The sequence below is a fragment of the Homalodisca vitripennis genome, chromosome 7 (genome assembly GCF_021130785.1).
Source record: "Homalodisca vitripennis isolate AUS2020 chromosome 7, UT_GWSS_2.1, whole genome shotgun sequence".
Classification (NCBI taxonomy): domain Eukaryota; kingdom Metazoa; phylum Arthropoda; class Insecta; order Hemiptera; family Cicadellidae; genus Homalodisca; species Homalodisca vitripennis.
In genome coordinates, this window is record NC_060213.1 from 88,116,397 (window position 1) to 88,134,147 (window position 17,751).

The 17,751-nt window shown below is 32.4% G+C and overlaps 2 protein-coding genes across 2 annotated transcripts in view; one reads left to right on the forward strand and one right to left on the reverse strand.

Moving 5' to 3' along the window:
• LOC124366034 (nuclear cap-binding protein subunit 1) overlaps positions 1-17,751 on the forward strand; it is a 61,284-nt gene that overhangs the window by 27,605 nt on the left and 15,928 nt on the right. The gene's annotated exons all lie outside the window — the stretch shown is intronic.
• On the reverse strand, positions 866-12,648 carry LOC124366035. The gene is made up of 2 exons (XM_046822239.1): positions 12,496-12,648; positions 866-2,409 (listed from the first exon to the last, which is right to left on the reverse strand). The coding sequence occupies exons 1-2, from the start codon at positions 12,508-12,510 to the stop codon at positions 1,375-1,377; spliced, it is 1,050 nt and encodes a 349-aa protein (XP_046678195.1). The 5' UTR covers positions 12,511-12,648; the 3' UTR covers positions 866-1,374.

The window sequence follows — 17,751 nt, forward strand, 5'->3', positions numbered from 1 at the left end:
GTGGTTTTGCGAGTAGTTTCCCTTCTTTCCCTGCAGCAGTTTTGAAAGAAACAGTTTTTGAGATTCTGTTTGCCACAATCGATACAGAATCTCCTGGGAACGTCAGTAACCTATACTGGATCTTTTGTTGTTTAGATTCTTGCGTCTCTGCATCTATGTTTTGAGGTATTTGTTTCTCCGCTGACGTTTCATTTTTTCTTCCAGTACTTTTTTCTGTGGTGGCTTCAATGGCAAAGAAGCTGTCTGTTAAAGAAGAGAAGAAATCACTGTCATCTGATGATTGGAAGTTTTCAGTTGTTGTCTCGTTGTTTACTTCTGTGATGCCCTCTGTAAAGTAATCGTTCAGAGTAGGGTCTGTTTGGAGGTGTTCTGTTTCAGTGTCTGATGAATTGGTATTTACTTCAGTTTCTGTCAGCTCAAATTCTGATGCGGTCACTCCTGTTGAGTTAAAAGTTGCAAGGATCTCCTTTGGGTTCTCGTTCAGTTCGTGAGGATATTTATTTGTTATTTTTTCTTCACCACTGGTATTTTCAGTCGTAATTTCAAAACCCATGAAAGATGATCTTATTTGATCATTCTCAGTTGTAAATTCTGTAAACAAACCAGCTGTTTCTATTTCCTCCATACCTTCAGTATTTGACTGGGTAGCTTCATTTTTTAAATTGATGTTATTGTTTATCTGTTCCTTAATGGATGGTTTCTTATTTCCCTTTTTGTTTTTTCAAACCAAATATTTCTTTTTGATACTCTGTTGTTGACTGATTAGGTTTTGGTGTTGCTGGAATTTTTGGTTTGATTTTCTCCCCAAAAGCTTTAATAGTTGTTCCATCATTTTCAGTTTCAGAGTCTTCGGGTGCTTTTGTGGGTATTTTTTGAAATAATATTGTTTGAGGTATTTCAGTTGTAGATGGTGTCTTTTTGGTTGTTATTTGAGGAATTTTGGTAGTTGTGGTCACTGGAACTTTGTAAGTTGGTCTTAATCCAACACCAGGATTAGGTTTTATTGGAATTTTAATTGGTGGTTTTGGTGTAACTGTGATTGCTGGCATTGGTGGGATTGTTGATGCAGGGGATGAACTTTCTGTTGTAGTATCTTCAATGGGATTAAAATCTCCAACTATGATCTGGAATGAAGGATTTGTGTTTCCTATCGGTGAATTCATTGGCAATTGCTCGTTAATAGAGTTTGGTGGGTTCAGTTTTGTGTTATGAAAATTTTCGTGAGGAAACTCGGGCATTGGTGATGTGTGCATTAAACCAGATTCACCCTCTGGATGGTAAAACGGATCAAGTTCAGAGTACTTTACAAATTCTGTTGAAGGCTTGAAGTTTTTAGTTGTGGTTGTTGTGTGATGAGGGGCCGCATTTGGTTGCTTATAATAGAGAACATAGCGGGGATCGTAGGAATATTCTGTCCTGTATGGGAGGAGGTGGACTAATTGGTCCTATAGAAGGGAGGAAACCTCTGTACTCCTGTGTTGGATGGTCTAAGTTCTGAGGAGGTGAAATTGACGGAAGGCTGTGTATTATGTGGTGAAACCCATGAGGTCCAGATGTGACAAATGGGCCAGATAAATGGTCAAAGTTGGGAATACTGGGAGGCTTTCTTTGGCCTGTTTCTACAATGATTCCAGGGTGGGGCTTTCTTGGAGGTGAAATAACCCAACCATTCTCTATTTTACCAGATTTTATCGGGGAATTATATAAAATTGATGTCGGCATAATGCGTCCTATACCGAACCCTTTATTTAGACCTGGAAAACGAAAATCCATTCTATCTATGCTTTTAAAATCACCCTTCTTTTTTGGCTGGATTGAAAACCTGTGCCCCTTCTGCCCTTTAAGGGATTTGTATTCAAAGGGATCTGGATTTAATTTTTTAAGCCCGTATTTTGTATTGTACTCATACATGTCTTCTGTTTGGCTACCAGCTACTGTAGGAAGTTTTACTCTAATCCATAAGGTGTAAGGGTTATCGGTTCTACGCACTCGCCATAAAGCTAACAAGGAGTTATTTTCGTTACACTGGTTTCTGAAACATTCAAATGTGGGTTTGTCAGTTTGATGAAATTCAAAATCAGGTTTGGTGCTGCTTTGAGATCTTACTAGTAGAGTTCCTGAGCGTATTTCTTCAGCAACATTCTCCAAAGAGGGATTTTCATCGATAATATACCTGGCCTCGCGGAGATGTCGCCAGAGTCTTTGGTCCCTGTCCAGTCTTCCATCTAGAGTCCCTGAAAAGTCCAGGTGGCGGATGATGCTCTGGTAGGTCGCCTCTCGCAGTGTGTCTTGCCAAAATTGTTGCTGATGAATCAGAGGAGAGAGCGAGTCTGAGCAGCATTTTGGCCGTCCATAAATGTCGAACTTTTGACTCCTGCTCAGTGCAAGTGAGGCGAGAAGAGTTAGAATCTGAAACAAAATTGAATAATTGTTAGATGACGAAATCAGTTATATGTTAGTTGTTTTCCTAGAAATGGTTTGGTTACTAATACAAACACATTTTCAGATCGGAAATGAAACAGTGACAGATGAACTTATATTTTTGGCTCCTTTAATTTGAAGTTGAGCCCAAGCTTTAATAAGTATCTCTCATATAATGTGGCTACGATATAAGAGGTAAGTATTCTCATTGCCTCATCAGGTGTCTTCATCTAGATTACACTTGATCTTGTAGTCTCTGATGTCGAAATGTTGTTTATTTTGAGCTTCTTTGTCACCATCTTCCTTTGAATTCTTCAGATTATTTATTCCAGATTCCAAGAGTGAGGTCTGTGACCACTTCTAATTTGAGATGCTGCATACGCGAAAGGTGAAATGGAGCTAGCAAAAACTCAACATTCGCAGTATCTCTCAAAATGAACATTAACAGAAATTTATAGCTCAGGCCAAATATCACCTTTGCAACTCTACTATTAATTTAGTGACTATTAGTGACAAACAATTTACTATTAGTTTTGTCTGATTAAAACATAACTCATCAGGTTGTAGCAAACATAAGTGTGTACACAATTCTTAAAATGTCATTAAAGTACTAGGTCACAATTAATTTATTGAAATAATAAAAAAAATGTATTTACTAAATAATAATCTTTGTGTCACCGGGCCATGTCTTTCTTTTGTACAACTTTTGAATTTTTGGGTATAATCTTGGCCCAGATAGCAAATTATAGGTTTTAATCCAATAAATTAAATATTTAGTCACTTAAAAACTAGACTCAGATCGTAAAGTAGGCACAAATGAAAATTAGTGTTAAATTATAGGGCTACGTATAGATGTAGTGCTATTATGGATCCTCCCAACAAATTATGTGTAGTGGGTGTGTGAGCCTGTGTTGCAATTTTGTTGTTTACGCTTAAAATTAATGTCAATACAGAGTTATTTTAGTTGTTTCTCTTACTGTCTTCAGCAGTACATATTCTTTTGTAGGGTAATTGTCTAACAGTTTTCCAAAGAAACTTAATTTTTCTTAACAAAGCAATAACATTTATTATAGGTTTGGACCCATTCACCTCATTAAAAAATTGTAAAGCTCTAGAACTAGTTTGTTAAATGAACATTTTGCACTTATTTTTTGACATAGAAAATGCATCCCACTACTTTACAAAATTTCACATGACACGTTTTACATGCAGATAATAAAACAATTTCCCACGTACCAAAAGAAATTCAAATTAAAATACTTACTGCAGTTACTTATTAAAATTGTATTGTACTGTTCATTATGAACACAATTATACCAAATACAGGTAGGTTTACAGTAAAAAACAATGGTTTTATAGATTTTAGAAAAATAGCTTGAAAAACTGGTGAAAACAGCTTGGCGTTTGAGGAAAATATTGAATGCAGTTAGAGGGTTTAGGTCCTTTTTAACATATAGGCCTATTCTTATTTCAAAAATACCTTAGCCTACGTTCCACTGGTTTCTACATTTGTGAAAAATTCCATCTTGGTCCCTAAAGTTGCATTACAGTAAACAAATAGGATTAATTGAAAAAATTAGTTAAATCTAAGCAACAGATCAATGTAAACATGACAGCACAACCATATGTTTAAGTTTTAACCACTATTTTCAATGTTTTCACATTTATAGTCTTGAAATTGTACTGTAAGCTTTATAATAATAATACTTCTTATTTCAGTATTTTCTGTAACCACTGTTAAGCGCAGTGTAAGAAAATATCCAGACAAGAAAAATTTGATTAAAAATATACTTTTAACTTTACATTTGAGCAAATATTAAATAAGCAGTGCTTGGTCGGTACTGTAATGCAGATATCAAACACAAAGCTAGTATCTAGCTTTTACTATTAATTTAAAGAGTGTTATAAAAACCATCTTAGTTGTCTTTTTTACGGAAGTAGGATTCTCAGACCTGTGTACTTATATTTCTTGATAAAGGAAACAAGGCAAAATCAAATATGGCACAAAAAAATACTAAGACCTCAGTAAATTACAATGGCCATAAATATACACATTTTGACATATTTTCTTGATCATAGCAACAAAGCAAACTCAACATTTCAATTTAATTAAAAAAACTTTATTCATTTGGTATACGCACAAATATATATATATATATATATATATATATATATATATATATATATATATATATATATATATATTAATAGTTCAGAATTTTAATTTATGTTCATACTAGATAACAAACAAAAATTAATACTTAAAAAATGGGATATATCACAGAAAATAGAGAAAATTACAAATAAAATTATTACAGTTAAATAGTTACAATTAAATAAGTTGCAATAAACAGTTACAATTTTTACAGTTTTGGGCACAAAACTATGAATTATGGAGTACCCTACTTCCAGAATCATCATATTATAATTAATCAAGGGAATATATGGCCTTGTTGATGAGAAACTTTTAAAATTTAATTTTAAATGTAGTCTCTGACTTAATTTCAATAAGAAAATAGTGATAAGATTTTGATCCAATATACTTCGGGTTTTTTTCAAAAGTTGTAAGATGTAGGGGCTTATTGCTACATTACTATGATTTCTTGTGAAATAGTTGTGATTATCTCCTATCAGTTCCAGTTTCTGAAGTTTGGTTTTGATTGATAAAATAGTTTCAAAAATATACATCCCATTAACCATCACTTTCTCCTTTAAAGTATTCTTTAATGGATGTTCTATTATGAAGATTAAAAAGGATTCTAATGGTTTTTTTCTGCATTTTATAATAGAATTTAGATTATTTACAGAAATGTCTTTGTAAATTGAGAATCTAAAAGATATTATTGAGTGAATGTACGAAAAATAAATAACCATTAAGGTTTTTATTCACACAGGTTTCTCAGTCTAATTAATGTATATAAACCTGATGAAATTTTTAAAAGTATTTTCTCTACAAGAATGTTCCATTTAAGAGTTTTTTTTTATTTCTAAACCCCAAAAATTTAAAACTATCCTTATTTTCAATTATTTTATTACTAATTGTGGTTATAGGATGACATTTGTTTGTAGTTTTCCGAGTTTGAAGATGAATTACATTTGTTTTCTCTGCGTTTAGGAGTAGGTTATTAGAATTTAAAAAGTAATTTAATAAATCTATGTCCGAATTTGTTTTGGTTTCTAGTTCGCCAATAGTGATTATATCCTATATAGCTTTATAAATAAATGAAAAGGTTAGCCATATATAAATCATTTGCAATAGTATACTAATTTAATTTTTCTGTTATAATCAATAAAAAAATTTTGATCCTCTCTAAGAAGAATATTTAAAATTCCGTTGTTTTTCATTTTATTTGTTTATTTGTAATTATCATTACTTTGTTTTATATTATTTTATTAGATGTGTGCAATCAAAATTTTAATCTTAAATTTCTTAAAATATTTGTTTCATTATGAAAAAAAATTGTAGGTATGATATTAAATAAAAATACTAGAATGACATGGTTTGAAAAGTTCAATTCTAACTCTGCTAATTAAAAAACCCAATAAGTGTAAATTTGTAATTAAAAGTAGTTCAGTATTTTTATGTCTTTTTTAAAGTTTAAACCATTTTTTTTTTGTTTTAAAGATTCATAAAAACTAAAATTTACACCATACTAATACAAGATATTTTATTAATATTCCTGTGATTAAATTCATCAAAGAATATTGAAAACTAAACTTTTTATTTAATATTTGATTGTATAAATTTAAGTATCAAACTAAACTTTCTTTCTGCAGTTATCTAAGGATTGCGTAATTTAATATAAAAATAAATTTCTACTGTTTATTTGTTAAATCCAATAATAGTTTATTTATTATCTTGTAGTAAAATATTATTTGTCTTTATTTATTGATTATTGTATATACTCAGTGTGTACATGAATTAAGTAATTCTCATACTAGCGTAACCAATTACAATGACCATTGTGCTTATGGCTGGTTGAACGTAACACAATTACTGATTATGTGACGTGATGTGATGCCGACAACCGGCAACAGTGTTCTGCATGTCATTGTGTCCGGAAGACAATAAATTGACAAAATCAGTATCAGAAAACAACCGAGCTCATCACAAGCGGGGAAGTAAATGACAATGTTGTGAAAGGAATTTTGAACGTATCACAAGAGATGAATCTAGCGATAATTTGTGAAAGGTGTGCTCTTGATGAGGTGACCACTGGCTATTCTCAGAGACACATGATGTAATCCGTAATGGCACATGTTCCAGTTTGTCAAATTAACACCTGGAATGGCTAGTTGACACTCACGGTTGCATGCCTGTCGAGCGGTTGGTGCTTCCTGGAAGGCATTTGGTAACAGAGAAGGTGTGCCCAGGAGGACTCCCGTATATAGTGAGTGGAAAAACTGGACTGATGAAATAACTGGTACTTTTCGCCAGGCACAGATTACCAAGTGAAACTTCCACAAGTGATCGACCTATTTTTATTTTCTTTCGTCTTATTAATAGTCCTAATGTAATTGCCCAGGAATGAAACTGTAATCAGATGAGAATAACAAAATAAGGTAATCGCTTTTGGAAGATATGTAAGGTAATGTGTGCCTATCGAGATATACTAATTTTCATTTCATCAGTTCAGTTTTCCACTCTCTCTACATGGGTTTAAAATCTTTCTAACAAATGCTTTTGAATAAACAAGTTTTACTTGTTTAAAAAATTTGCTTCTTGGATTTAAACAAATTCTGTTAATACAAATAGTATAAATAATAAATATATGATCTCCTGTATCTATAGCAAATTAAAAATTGCGCTGGTTTAAATAAGTGGTGGCTTTTTTTCACCGGGTATATTCCATGTCCTGTTTTGAATACAAGGCAAGTGAAAACGTTTCAGTACCAGTATGAGTCATTGCGGAGTGCCCTGATTGAATGATGACTTGCATTCTATTGATACAATCAATACCTCAATAGCTTTTTCATTTTGAAACATTTATTGTGGAGTCTTTACCTGTTTATCTTATTTATTGAATTGTGATTGAATAGAAATTTCTTATTTATAAATCTGTGTCTACATACAGAGCCTATCAAATTTTAAATAAAATATTTCCAATAAAGTGTTTTTTGATACTATTTGTATACTAACTAATAATTCATACTAATAATGTATGCACTCAAGCTCACTCAGTTTTGTTTTATTGTGGTAGCTTCATTTTCTAATTGATTCAATGCATTTAACTCAATCCAGAAAAAAAGTAGAGTGCATAAATAAAATTTTATTATTGATCAGTTTTATTATTGGCCTTTAAAACACTTGATTTATTTAAGGCCAAGCAAGCAGTTTATTGGTGAGAGATTCAAGGAACAGGTGAGGTATTTCTTGTACCCTTTCTCTGGCCATAGTCTCCCACATTAACATGGATTTCACTGAGCCGACCTTCAAGCCATAGTGTCGACAGTATGCTGTGCTGTTTAGCCCTTTTTGTGATTCCCAGAGATCAACATGTTGATAATTCATGTGACAATACCCTGACCCTGACCCGAGTCAACAAATTGGGTCCCACGGGGATGTCTTATATTCTGCAATGTTATGAATCAGTTATTTCAATTCATTCATTCATATATTTTACTAAAGTGCCTGATATTAAGGAATGAGGTAATCAGTGTAGAAAGGCATATTTATTTATAAGCTTAAGTAAATGAAATACTTCATATCATAATACATTCCAAAAAGTATTCCAAACAAAATTTTAAATGTTTTATAACCATACAAATATTTTGGGTTATTTTCTTCAAACGATTTTACTCAAATTTCTACTCAATTAGTGAAATCTAGGTGTTGAAATTTAATAAAATACCTTTAGAATGTTGTTAACTATTAAGTACTATTTTCAATTTTCATTTGAATATAATACTTAATTTAAAAACAAACACTCCAATAATTATTGAATTTCATTTTTATGATACCTTTTGTGTTAAAGGAACACATCATCAGGTCCATATAACTGAAATAAAAGTGGTTAAAGTAAGATTAAAACAAATGTAGTGCTGAAATAAAAATATATGTCATTAAAAATACACAGAGATAAAAATTAAAAGACGAGGAAGTATGTCTACTGTATATGAAAAAATTAACATTTAATTAGAATTAAGGCAGTAATGGTGAATTTTGGAAAGGCCCAGGTTTATTACTTACTAAATCATTTTGGTTCTTCTGTATTACAAATTTTTCAAAAGCATCAAAAAATTTTTTATTTTGGATTTCTTTTAATAATTTTACTTGTGAAAAGTAGTGTCCGGTAAAGTGTATGTTTTGCTTTGGCCGATCTTTCTTCTTTTTGATATTTCAGACATGCCTTATGTTCCTTGAGTTTCTTTTTTATCTTTCTTTTTGTTTGGCCAATGGCAATTATTGCTATTGTTATTTACAAATCCAACAATAAATAAGAAAGTATGGAATATTAGCCGTCGTCGTGAACGTGTTAAGTTCTGTTGCAACTTAGTTCAAATTATATGTGTGCTTCTTAGAAGATTACAATTTGGAATTAAATAAATAGGAATTTAAACAAACAAAATAGACCCTAACAAACTTCATTATGTGTAAACTTAATTGTTTGTGTAAAGTCAAATTTTTATAATACAAATAAAAGTGTGTATAACCACTTAAATTTAAAAACAAAATACAGGAAATAGCAAGAAAATATTTTGTTTTCTCCATCCTTTAAATTAATAAAAAGGGAATACTCCGTTTTGTTTATTTCAAAGATTCTTGAATAATGGATTTTACTGTAAATATTGAATTTGGTAGATGTAGCAAAAGAATAAAGATTAGAAAAGTGTGTGGTTACCTTTTTGTATGAGTTTATTTTGCTGTTTATATCTGCAGTTTATGCCATGTAGGAACCACATGTTCAAGGACTCCTTGATCAAAATGACTGCAATTCTCCCTTTCACCTCTATAGGGCACAGTACAGTAAGTCAGCCCTTCTAACCTTTAGCTCAGAAACCTTCCTACAAGCCGTGACACTATTATATTATTCACAAGAGGAAGCGAAGCACTATAGTATTGTGACCAATGTTGCATTGTTGAAAAATTCAACAACTATAGCATTTTAATTACATCCAAATTCAACGTTTATGGTTATATTCAGTACAAAGAAATAGATTGAAACAAAATTAAAAATCACAAAGAAATATTAATTGAAATGTGAAGCTCATGATATACTTAGCATTTTACGAAGAATCAATTCAGACAGATACTTCCAATTGATCAAAGATAGTTTAGTTCCAGTTTCATTAATACTCTTTAAAAAGTAGTAAAGCCCTTATTCAGGCAAATCATTAATTTTTTTACAAGAGAAAGTTATAGACAACCACAAAACATTGCCATACAATTGAAACTCTCCGTTCCTATACACTATATTAGAACTAGAATTCGTATAAAATGTGGGAAATATAATAACAATTAAAACTATCTATTCCTGTATGCTATATTAAGAAATTGAATTCATTTAAAATATGGTAAATATATTAATGTATGTAAAGTTATTGAAACAAGTTTTTCCACATGTTTAAAAAAAACAATTTGGCAAATTTTGTGAGCTAAAAGAATCATACTGCCCTCCCACTCTCCCAAATTGTTTTACATTTAGCATTCAAAATAATATCACTTTCTTCCTCCCCCATATAATAAATTTTATTTCAAAAATGAAGAATTCAGAAATAATTGTCAACATTTGTTTTGTGATTCACAACCGAAATCAAAATCATTTTTGACCAGGAATAAATTTAGTGAGACCCCAAAGGGCCTCCATCCCTAAATCAGCAGCTAAAACTAAAAACAATTGCTCCTATCTAACTATTTTACTAATAACAATAAATATTAAACTAAATTATACATGTCATGCATATATTTGTGGTAATATCTGTGGTAGGGTACAAGAAAATTGTACCAAAACAATTTGGAGCATTTAAATAGACACAAAAATGTTTTTAAATAGAATTGTTACATCATTTTTTATTGAATTAAATGAATAAAGCATTGGTGTATTAGAGAGGAAAGTGTCTTCTTAATCCATCATTTGCTATTATTCCATAGCAAAAGCTATTAATTAACTCAATAACCAATGGGAGCATGAGATGATGTACATTTGTTATAAGTATTTTAAATAATCGGGACTCCTGATTTAGGTCTCCTTATTGTTATGTGCTATATTGGTTACTGAAATCCAAACCAGGTGTCCAAAAGCCTCCCTTTCTTTTTATTGACAGAAATATATAAACTGACGTAATAAATAATTCATGCATTCATACATCTTGGTTGAATTTTACAACGTAGACGCCATTTTAAAGACCCTTGTAAAAAAGAACCAGAACCAGAGGTCTCTATCTCAATTTAGTGGCGGCCTGTCAAAATTTAATTAAAAATTTCCTTCCGGCTCAGTGGAAGAAGTAGATGGATTTTGTGACAAGTGAAAAAAATATTAATAGTTTATTCTCATAGAATTATATGTACTCAATACCATGAAAATCGTTTGAGTTTCAAAAAAGGTGTTTATAACGAGAAATGAAGAAGATGTTATAAGCAGTCCAGAACACATTTCTTTTTTCTCAAGATTCATAATTAACTGAGTTTGAATGTTATTAAAGTTTGAATGCTTACCATAATGGAATAAAACAACCTAAGAAAATGATGAACGAACTTAGTCAAGATATTTATGAGATCAACTTCTGTACAAAGTTTGAACTTGTTATCGCCGGTTCTTGGTAAATCTAAGTCTGTGGTACCTGTAGTTTGCTACTTGTAAGATTTATTATAATAATTAAGGCTAAAATATAATTAAATCCAGTGTTAGTCCTGGGGTGGCAAGGAGCCTTGTAAATTTTTCCAGGTAGCCTTTTGATGTCTTAATTGATTATCTGGTACGGTAATTGATTATCTTGAAAACTGTTCGACATACAAAAAAAATTGTTAATTACAAAATTTCGAGTATATGTTTCAAGCATTCCACATTACTTTTTTTCTAGGTGCACGAACAATGGAGTTGTGAATTTGGTTAAAGTTTTAATAGGGAGTGTTTTTTTACCTCAGGGTGTCATGTTTCGTGAGATTATGCAGAAATTTTTATTAAGTGCTACCATGAGAACATTTGTAATAGGCTGATTTTGCATTTAAAATCTACATAAAATACACTGAAAATCAAAACACATAAATGAATTACACATAAAGATTAAAATTCTAGAGTTGTTTGGTGGTGTGGAAGTCTTTGTGGCAACTGTTATATTCCAGTGTAAAGACATCAAAAGGCTACCTGGAAAAACTTACAAGGCTCCTTGCCACCCCAGGACTAACACTGGATTAGGAACCCCAATTTAATTACATTTTAGCCTTAATTATTATATTAAATCTTACAAGTAGAACTAGAGGTACCCCAGACTTAAACCGTCAGTCATACAATTGTTATGTAGAAATATTTTACTTAACTAAAAAAATAAATACTATTTATAATAGCACAACTATAAATAAACTGTTATGGTTTTCCTTAACCAAAATTTTATAGTACATTTGTTTATTAGTTTTCATTATTGCAATATATGCTGTATTTTCTTATGACCATATGTCCCATAAAATTTTATTTAGTTATAAGTGAGTTTTTACTACCTATTTTGTACATATCTTAGTAACTCAAACAATAACAGCAGTTGTTATAAACAAAAGAAAATCACAACAGCATCAACTTTGTGGTTGTAAATTTTGAAAAGCATTTATTAAATATAAAATTGACAGCCTAAACTAAATTGTAAAAGATCAATTAATTATAATTAATGTGGTACTGTGTAACTGGTATTTGTAAAAAAAAAGAAATTAGTATCATATGTTTACTCCTATACATACACATTTAAATTAATTTTGAAAAATTATTTTTATTAAAAAATTTATTTAAAAATTACAAAATTTTTTACTAGAGTATGAGTTGAAAATAATTTTAAAATTTAAATTAATGTACTTTATAACGGACTTTATTAATACTTAAACTGCACTTGATTAGCTAGGCAACATGCCGGATTGACTCGACTCACCTGTGCTGTGTACATTGTGGTGGTAATGGCCGCGCCCGCCGAACTCTGTGGCTGGAGTGGTCGGCCACATACACTCGCACTCACTCGCACAATGGAGGAAAGTGTCTGCCTGTCCGTCCGTCCGTCCGTCTGACAGGGTTTCCTAGTTTATGTCTCCTGTGGCTCCTTATCAGATATCCTCTCCCCGGCCGTCTCTTATCACCTCGTGATAGGTTAGTTGCTCCTACTCATCGTTTATCGCATTGCCTCTGCACAGGTGGAAACGGCTCGGCGATACGCGTTATCTACCGTCTTGGAGAGGGTGATCGATTGAGAGATTTATCCATCGACGCGATTTCTCTATTGGCTTCCGTTGGAATTGTTTCTTTTCATAATGCGTCTCGTATAATATGTGCAACAAAATTTTGAAGAAAAAACAATCCTGCGCCGGAAAGCGAAGCCCCCGTTACTAAACTGCTAATCAACAATGCATAAAGTTTTGGATTGAGCAAACTAATTATAAAGTTGGAGAAAACTAATTTCTTGTCTTATTTGACACGAAGTACTCGCATTTCAATCACTACACTGAAAAGCACACCGACCAATACGGATAACTTTTAATTTTGCAAGGCTATCTTCTCCAGACACATCACAAAATTAAACTGAAGAAGATAGCCTTGCTATCGAAAGGCCTAACAAAATTAAAAGTTATCCGTATTGGTTGGTGTGTTTTTCAGTGTAGTGATTGAATTAAGAATAGCCGATACAAGCTCCATCTTCATCATTACTTGCATATTGATAAAATCTCATATTCCTCGAATGGACAAAAACTGACAAGAGTAATCTGATCAACAATTTTTGAAAATTAAATAAATAAATTAGTCATTTTAACAGCTCGTTTTTTTCTAAAACAAAGGTCGGATATTGCATGATATGGCTATGTAATTTTGGGGATTTCATAACGTATAATATAAGCTTCATTCTATTTGTAGAATTACTCCGAACTTAAAGTAGAAAATGCCTCTGCAGTTTATATTAACCTCGGTAATTTCAGACCTCTATTGGATTTTGTACAACAACTCAAAAGTGTTGCCGCTAGGAGCAATTGAAAAATCAGTTAAGATTGTTGTTATGTATTGTAAGTAGAATACAATGTACAGAATATTATTCCCTGTTTTACCTACTTAAGCTATCCTACCGAATATAAGGTTATTTAATTTACCTTAAATAACCTTATACATGACCTATCCAGCAAGCAAATAAATAACGTAATCTAACCTAATCTAATCGGATTTATCCATAGTTAACCAATTCTACCATATTTTTCGTGATCATAATTATGTCTCCTGTAGCAAATTGGTATTGTTCTCCCATCCACCATCGTATCGATGTCCCTCTAACGTTTACTTAACGCTGGGAGATTAAATTAAACGTTTGGTTTAAGAATTAACTCCTTACATGAAAACTAAGGTGTTAATGTCGTGGCTTACATTGACAGTACTGGCCAAAGGAAATTTGTAAAATAACTTGTTAGTATTTTAAAACTGTCTACGTGTTATGAACTAAACTGGACATTTTTACATCTTGGGTGCTTAATTCTATATTTTAGTATTTGACTTCCGAAGAAGAGAGAAGTTCTTGAAAAGTCGTGTCTCATTCTTAGTTTTTATATAAGGAAAATAATCGTAGTCCTGGTATCCTTTTAAAATCCCTCGTAAATAATTAACTTTAAAAAAGAAGGCAAAAGTGGTTCTGGATAGCGATTAAAATTACTCTTGGAACTTTATGAAATGTTTAAAATGACACGGGCATACTACATAATGGTATTTGGCTATTTCAAAAAACCGTAATTTTTAAACACAAAATGTAAAATTTACGGACTAATGCTAAAAATTGGCTCAGACGTACACTTTGGTAATAAAAAAGGATATGTACGTCGTCTAAATGTAGCGCTATCTGTTCCATTGTTATTTATTTTTTTAATTTCAAACTCTTAGCCCGTTTAAGATAACTTCCGCAAAACCAAAAATGGTAGAAAATGTTTTTATCACTTCACGAGGAAATACAATATGTAATGTGGGACATCAAGACAGTTTTTTTTTACTAGAATCAAACAAAATTGATAATAATAAAAAAACATACCATTTCTCTAATAATCAAGAATATACTGTAAGAACTTCATATATATATATATATATATATATATATATATATATATATATATATATATATATATATATATATGCAACAGCTTTTATTTGGGTCTTATAGGACCCCTAAATTATATATTAAATGCCCTACATACCACAATTTTTATACAGTATACTGACAAATATATATTTAGTTTCTTCAGAATAGGTTAGTTTTTATCCTGGTCCCCAACCCAACCTCCCTAAACACTACCCTTTTTTATTTGTTTAAGTCTTAAATGGACCAAAAATTTGTTCAGAAATCTTTAAAACACTTTCATCCGAAAATGTAGTGCAATCCCTTTAGTACCGTAGTCTATTAATCGTGAAATTAATAGTATAATTATTATTTAAATTTCCCCCTAAATGTAGGTCTGGTACATTACACAGACCTCGACCTCAATGGTCCATTCCTAACTGAAATCACGAACTGGACCAAAAAGTCAACCAGAACCGATGTGACACGCCTTCGTACAGACGGCCGTGTTTGCGCGACGGCGGGAATCCGACCTCCCGTCCAGTACGGCGGACAGACAGCTGATCACGATTTCCCGCCAAATTTAGTAAAAATGGCGGGCAGAACGGATTTCTCCCGCGAGAGAGCCGCGGCCGCGTGATGTCACCTGCGCCGCATTAACATGTGACAGACGCAATGGGCAGTTAGCGACTTCTGTGACCGGGAGGGTCCGGTCCACGACTGGTGTCATGCCACAACCGTATTAGCGATGGTCACCATTCAAGTACTCTCGGACACGGCTCGGCTGTTACGTCAAACACGGGGCCCGCTATCCGCGTCGATTATCACAATCGCCAGCCACTCTTGTGTACATTTGTCATATCAACTCGGTTTCCAAATTCGCGCCCGGCCATTCGTGATTCCACAACCTCGGCTGAAATAATTTATACTCCAGTTAAATTTTATGTAATACTAGCAGTTACCCGCGGCTTCGCACGCTTTTTCTTAGGGTTTGCACCTATAAGAGCAATTCTGGTTCGAGTTAATTATATTTCCGACGCCAATTTTGATTCTTTGTTTGAAGTTTATTTTTCACGATGGAAGGATTGTGAAGGAAACAGGATTTTTTCGGACATTTGAAGAATTCGCACCTGAAGAAGAGATCAGATTGCAGATCTCGAAACGTAGTGTTACTGATTTTTTTGTTTCACTGAACGATGGCAAATGTCCGAAAAAAATTCTGTTTCCTTCGCCAAGGTTGACTTTGCTTCTTCCCACGATCAAGAAAATATGTTAAAAGTGTATATTTTGGTAATTTTAATTTACTCCGGTCTTGGTTTTTTTTATTCCAAAGCTGCTTTTTTTCTCTCTCCTGATCAAGAAAATATATATAAACTATATAAATACACAGTTCTGAGAAGCCCACTTTTGTCAAAAGACAACTTATGGTCTCATAACAGTCCTTAAAATGTATGTAAAAGTTAGACTACATTGTTTCTTATATCTGCATTGCTAGCAGTTACCCGCTACTTTGCACGCAATTTAGTAGCAGGCGTTGCACGTGGGTGATCACTGTTGGTTCGAGTAAATTATACTTCCGACGCCAATGTTGAGTTTGCTTTGTTCATTGTTGCCTAGATCAAGAAAATATCTCAAAAAGTTTATAATTATGGCCATTGTAATTTACATCGTTCGTAGTATGTTTTACTTCATAGTTGATTTTGTTTTGTTTTCCGATCAAGAAAATATACATCGCATATTAGAGAAGCCTATGTCTGTCAAAAAATAACTAAGATGGGTTGTATAAAAGTTGTATACAATGTATACAAGTTTTTAAATTTATAATAAAAGCTTTTAATACTTTAGAGAATGTACAGCTGGAATTGGTACATTATTTCAAAGGAACTGCCCACCGAAATTTCATCTAACACTGTTCTTTTCGACTGTTTCAAAGGGAGTCTTTAGAGTCAAATTCTGACCTTGTAATGTTTTAGGACATTTTCTAAGGTAGATTAGTACTTACCTAATTGCTGAAAACTAAATTCTTCGTCCTTAATAAAAATCTACTCTTTACACAATTTACTGGCTATAAATAAACAAATAAAAAATAAATAATCAATGTTTACACAGAACAGTTGATTACATTTGACAGGCTCATTCAATTAATGTTACACAACTTTAGAGACCAAGATGGCATTTTGTGCTACTTTAACGACCAGTTGGGCTCGGAGGGGTTTTCGAAATAAGAATAATATATTCATCCCAGGAACCGGAACAATGTTAATGTAAAATTTCAGTACAGTCGATTGAGTAGTTAAAGCGAGAAAACTAAACAAAACAAACAAGGCACTTTATCATTTATAATATTATTAGGATCCGAGAACCTGACATATTTCGGTTGTGTTTTCATTTATTTATTTATTGCGATTAACTATTAAAATGCATGGTTTTTGTTTTCCTGTGTGTTTTTTTTTTTTTTTTTTTTTTTTTTTTTCACTTTGGGTGGCTAACACTTCGACTCCAGGAAGTGTTGCAAGTGGTGAACTCTGAATTTCTGCCTAAACATTTTGCCTCTTGTATCTTACGAAATAACTTTCAGATAGGGTGTTTCATATTTTCACAGGAAACCAATGTCACCACCATCCTAGCACGGCATCACACCAATAAAGCTATTTGAAAACAGAAATGATTTGATTATTTTCAAAACGTTTTGTGAACTGATACCCACTGGAAAGTAAACCCGTCTAGTACGCTTAGTGAAGTTTTTGTCGACTGTGTATTCTTTTATTAGATAGGGGGGGACAATGGACGTCTCGGCATCTCGCAGCGAGACGACGGTCGCGGCTAAACGGAGGAGAAAAACGGGGAGAAAGTAAAGTACACTCGTGGGAGGCGGAGACCACTGCACGCTTCGTACGCTACATAGATGTATTAGTGTCGGTGCATCGTATGTACGGCACCCGTATTCAAAACTTACTTTAGACGAGTCAATTTCGAGTGTCACTGGGTAATATTTTAATAATTTAAGCGTAATTGAAAAAAATCTTTCTCCGCACATTTTCCAAACAGTCATGATCATAGAAAAAATTGAATGTATATATAGACCCTCGGTAACACAAAAACTGAGTTTGT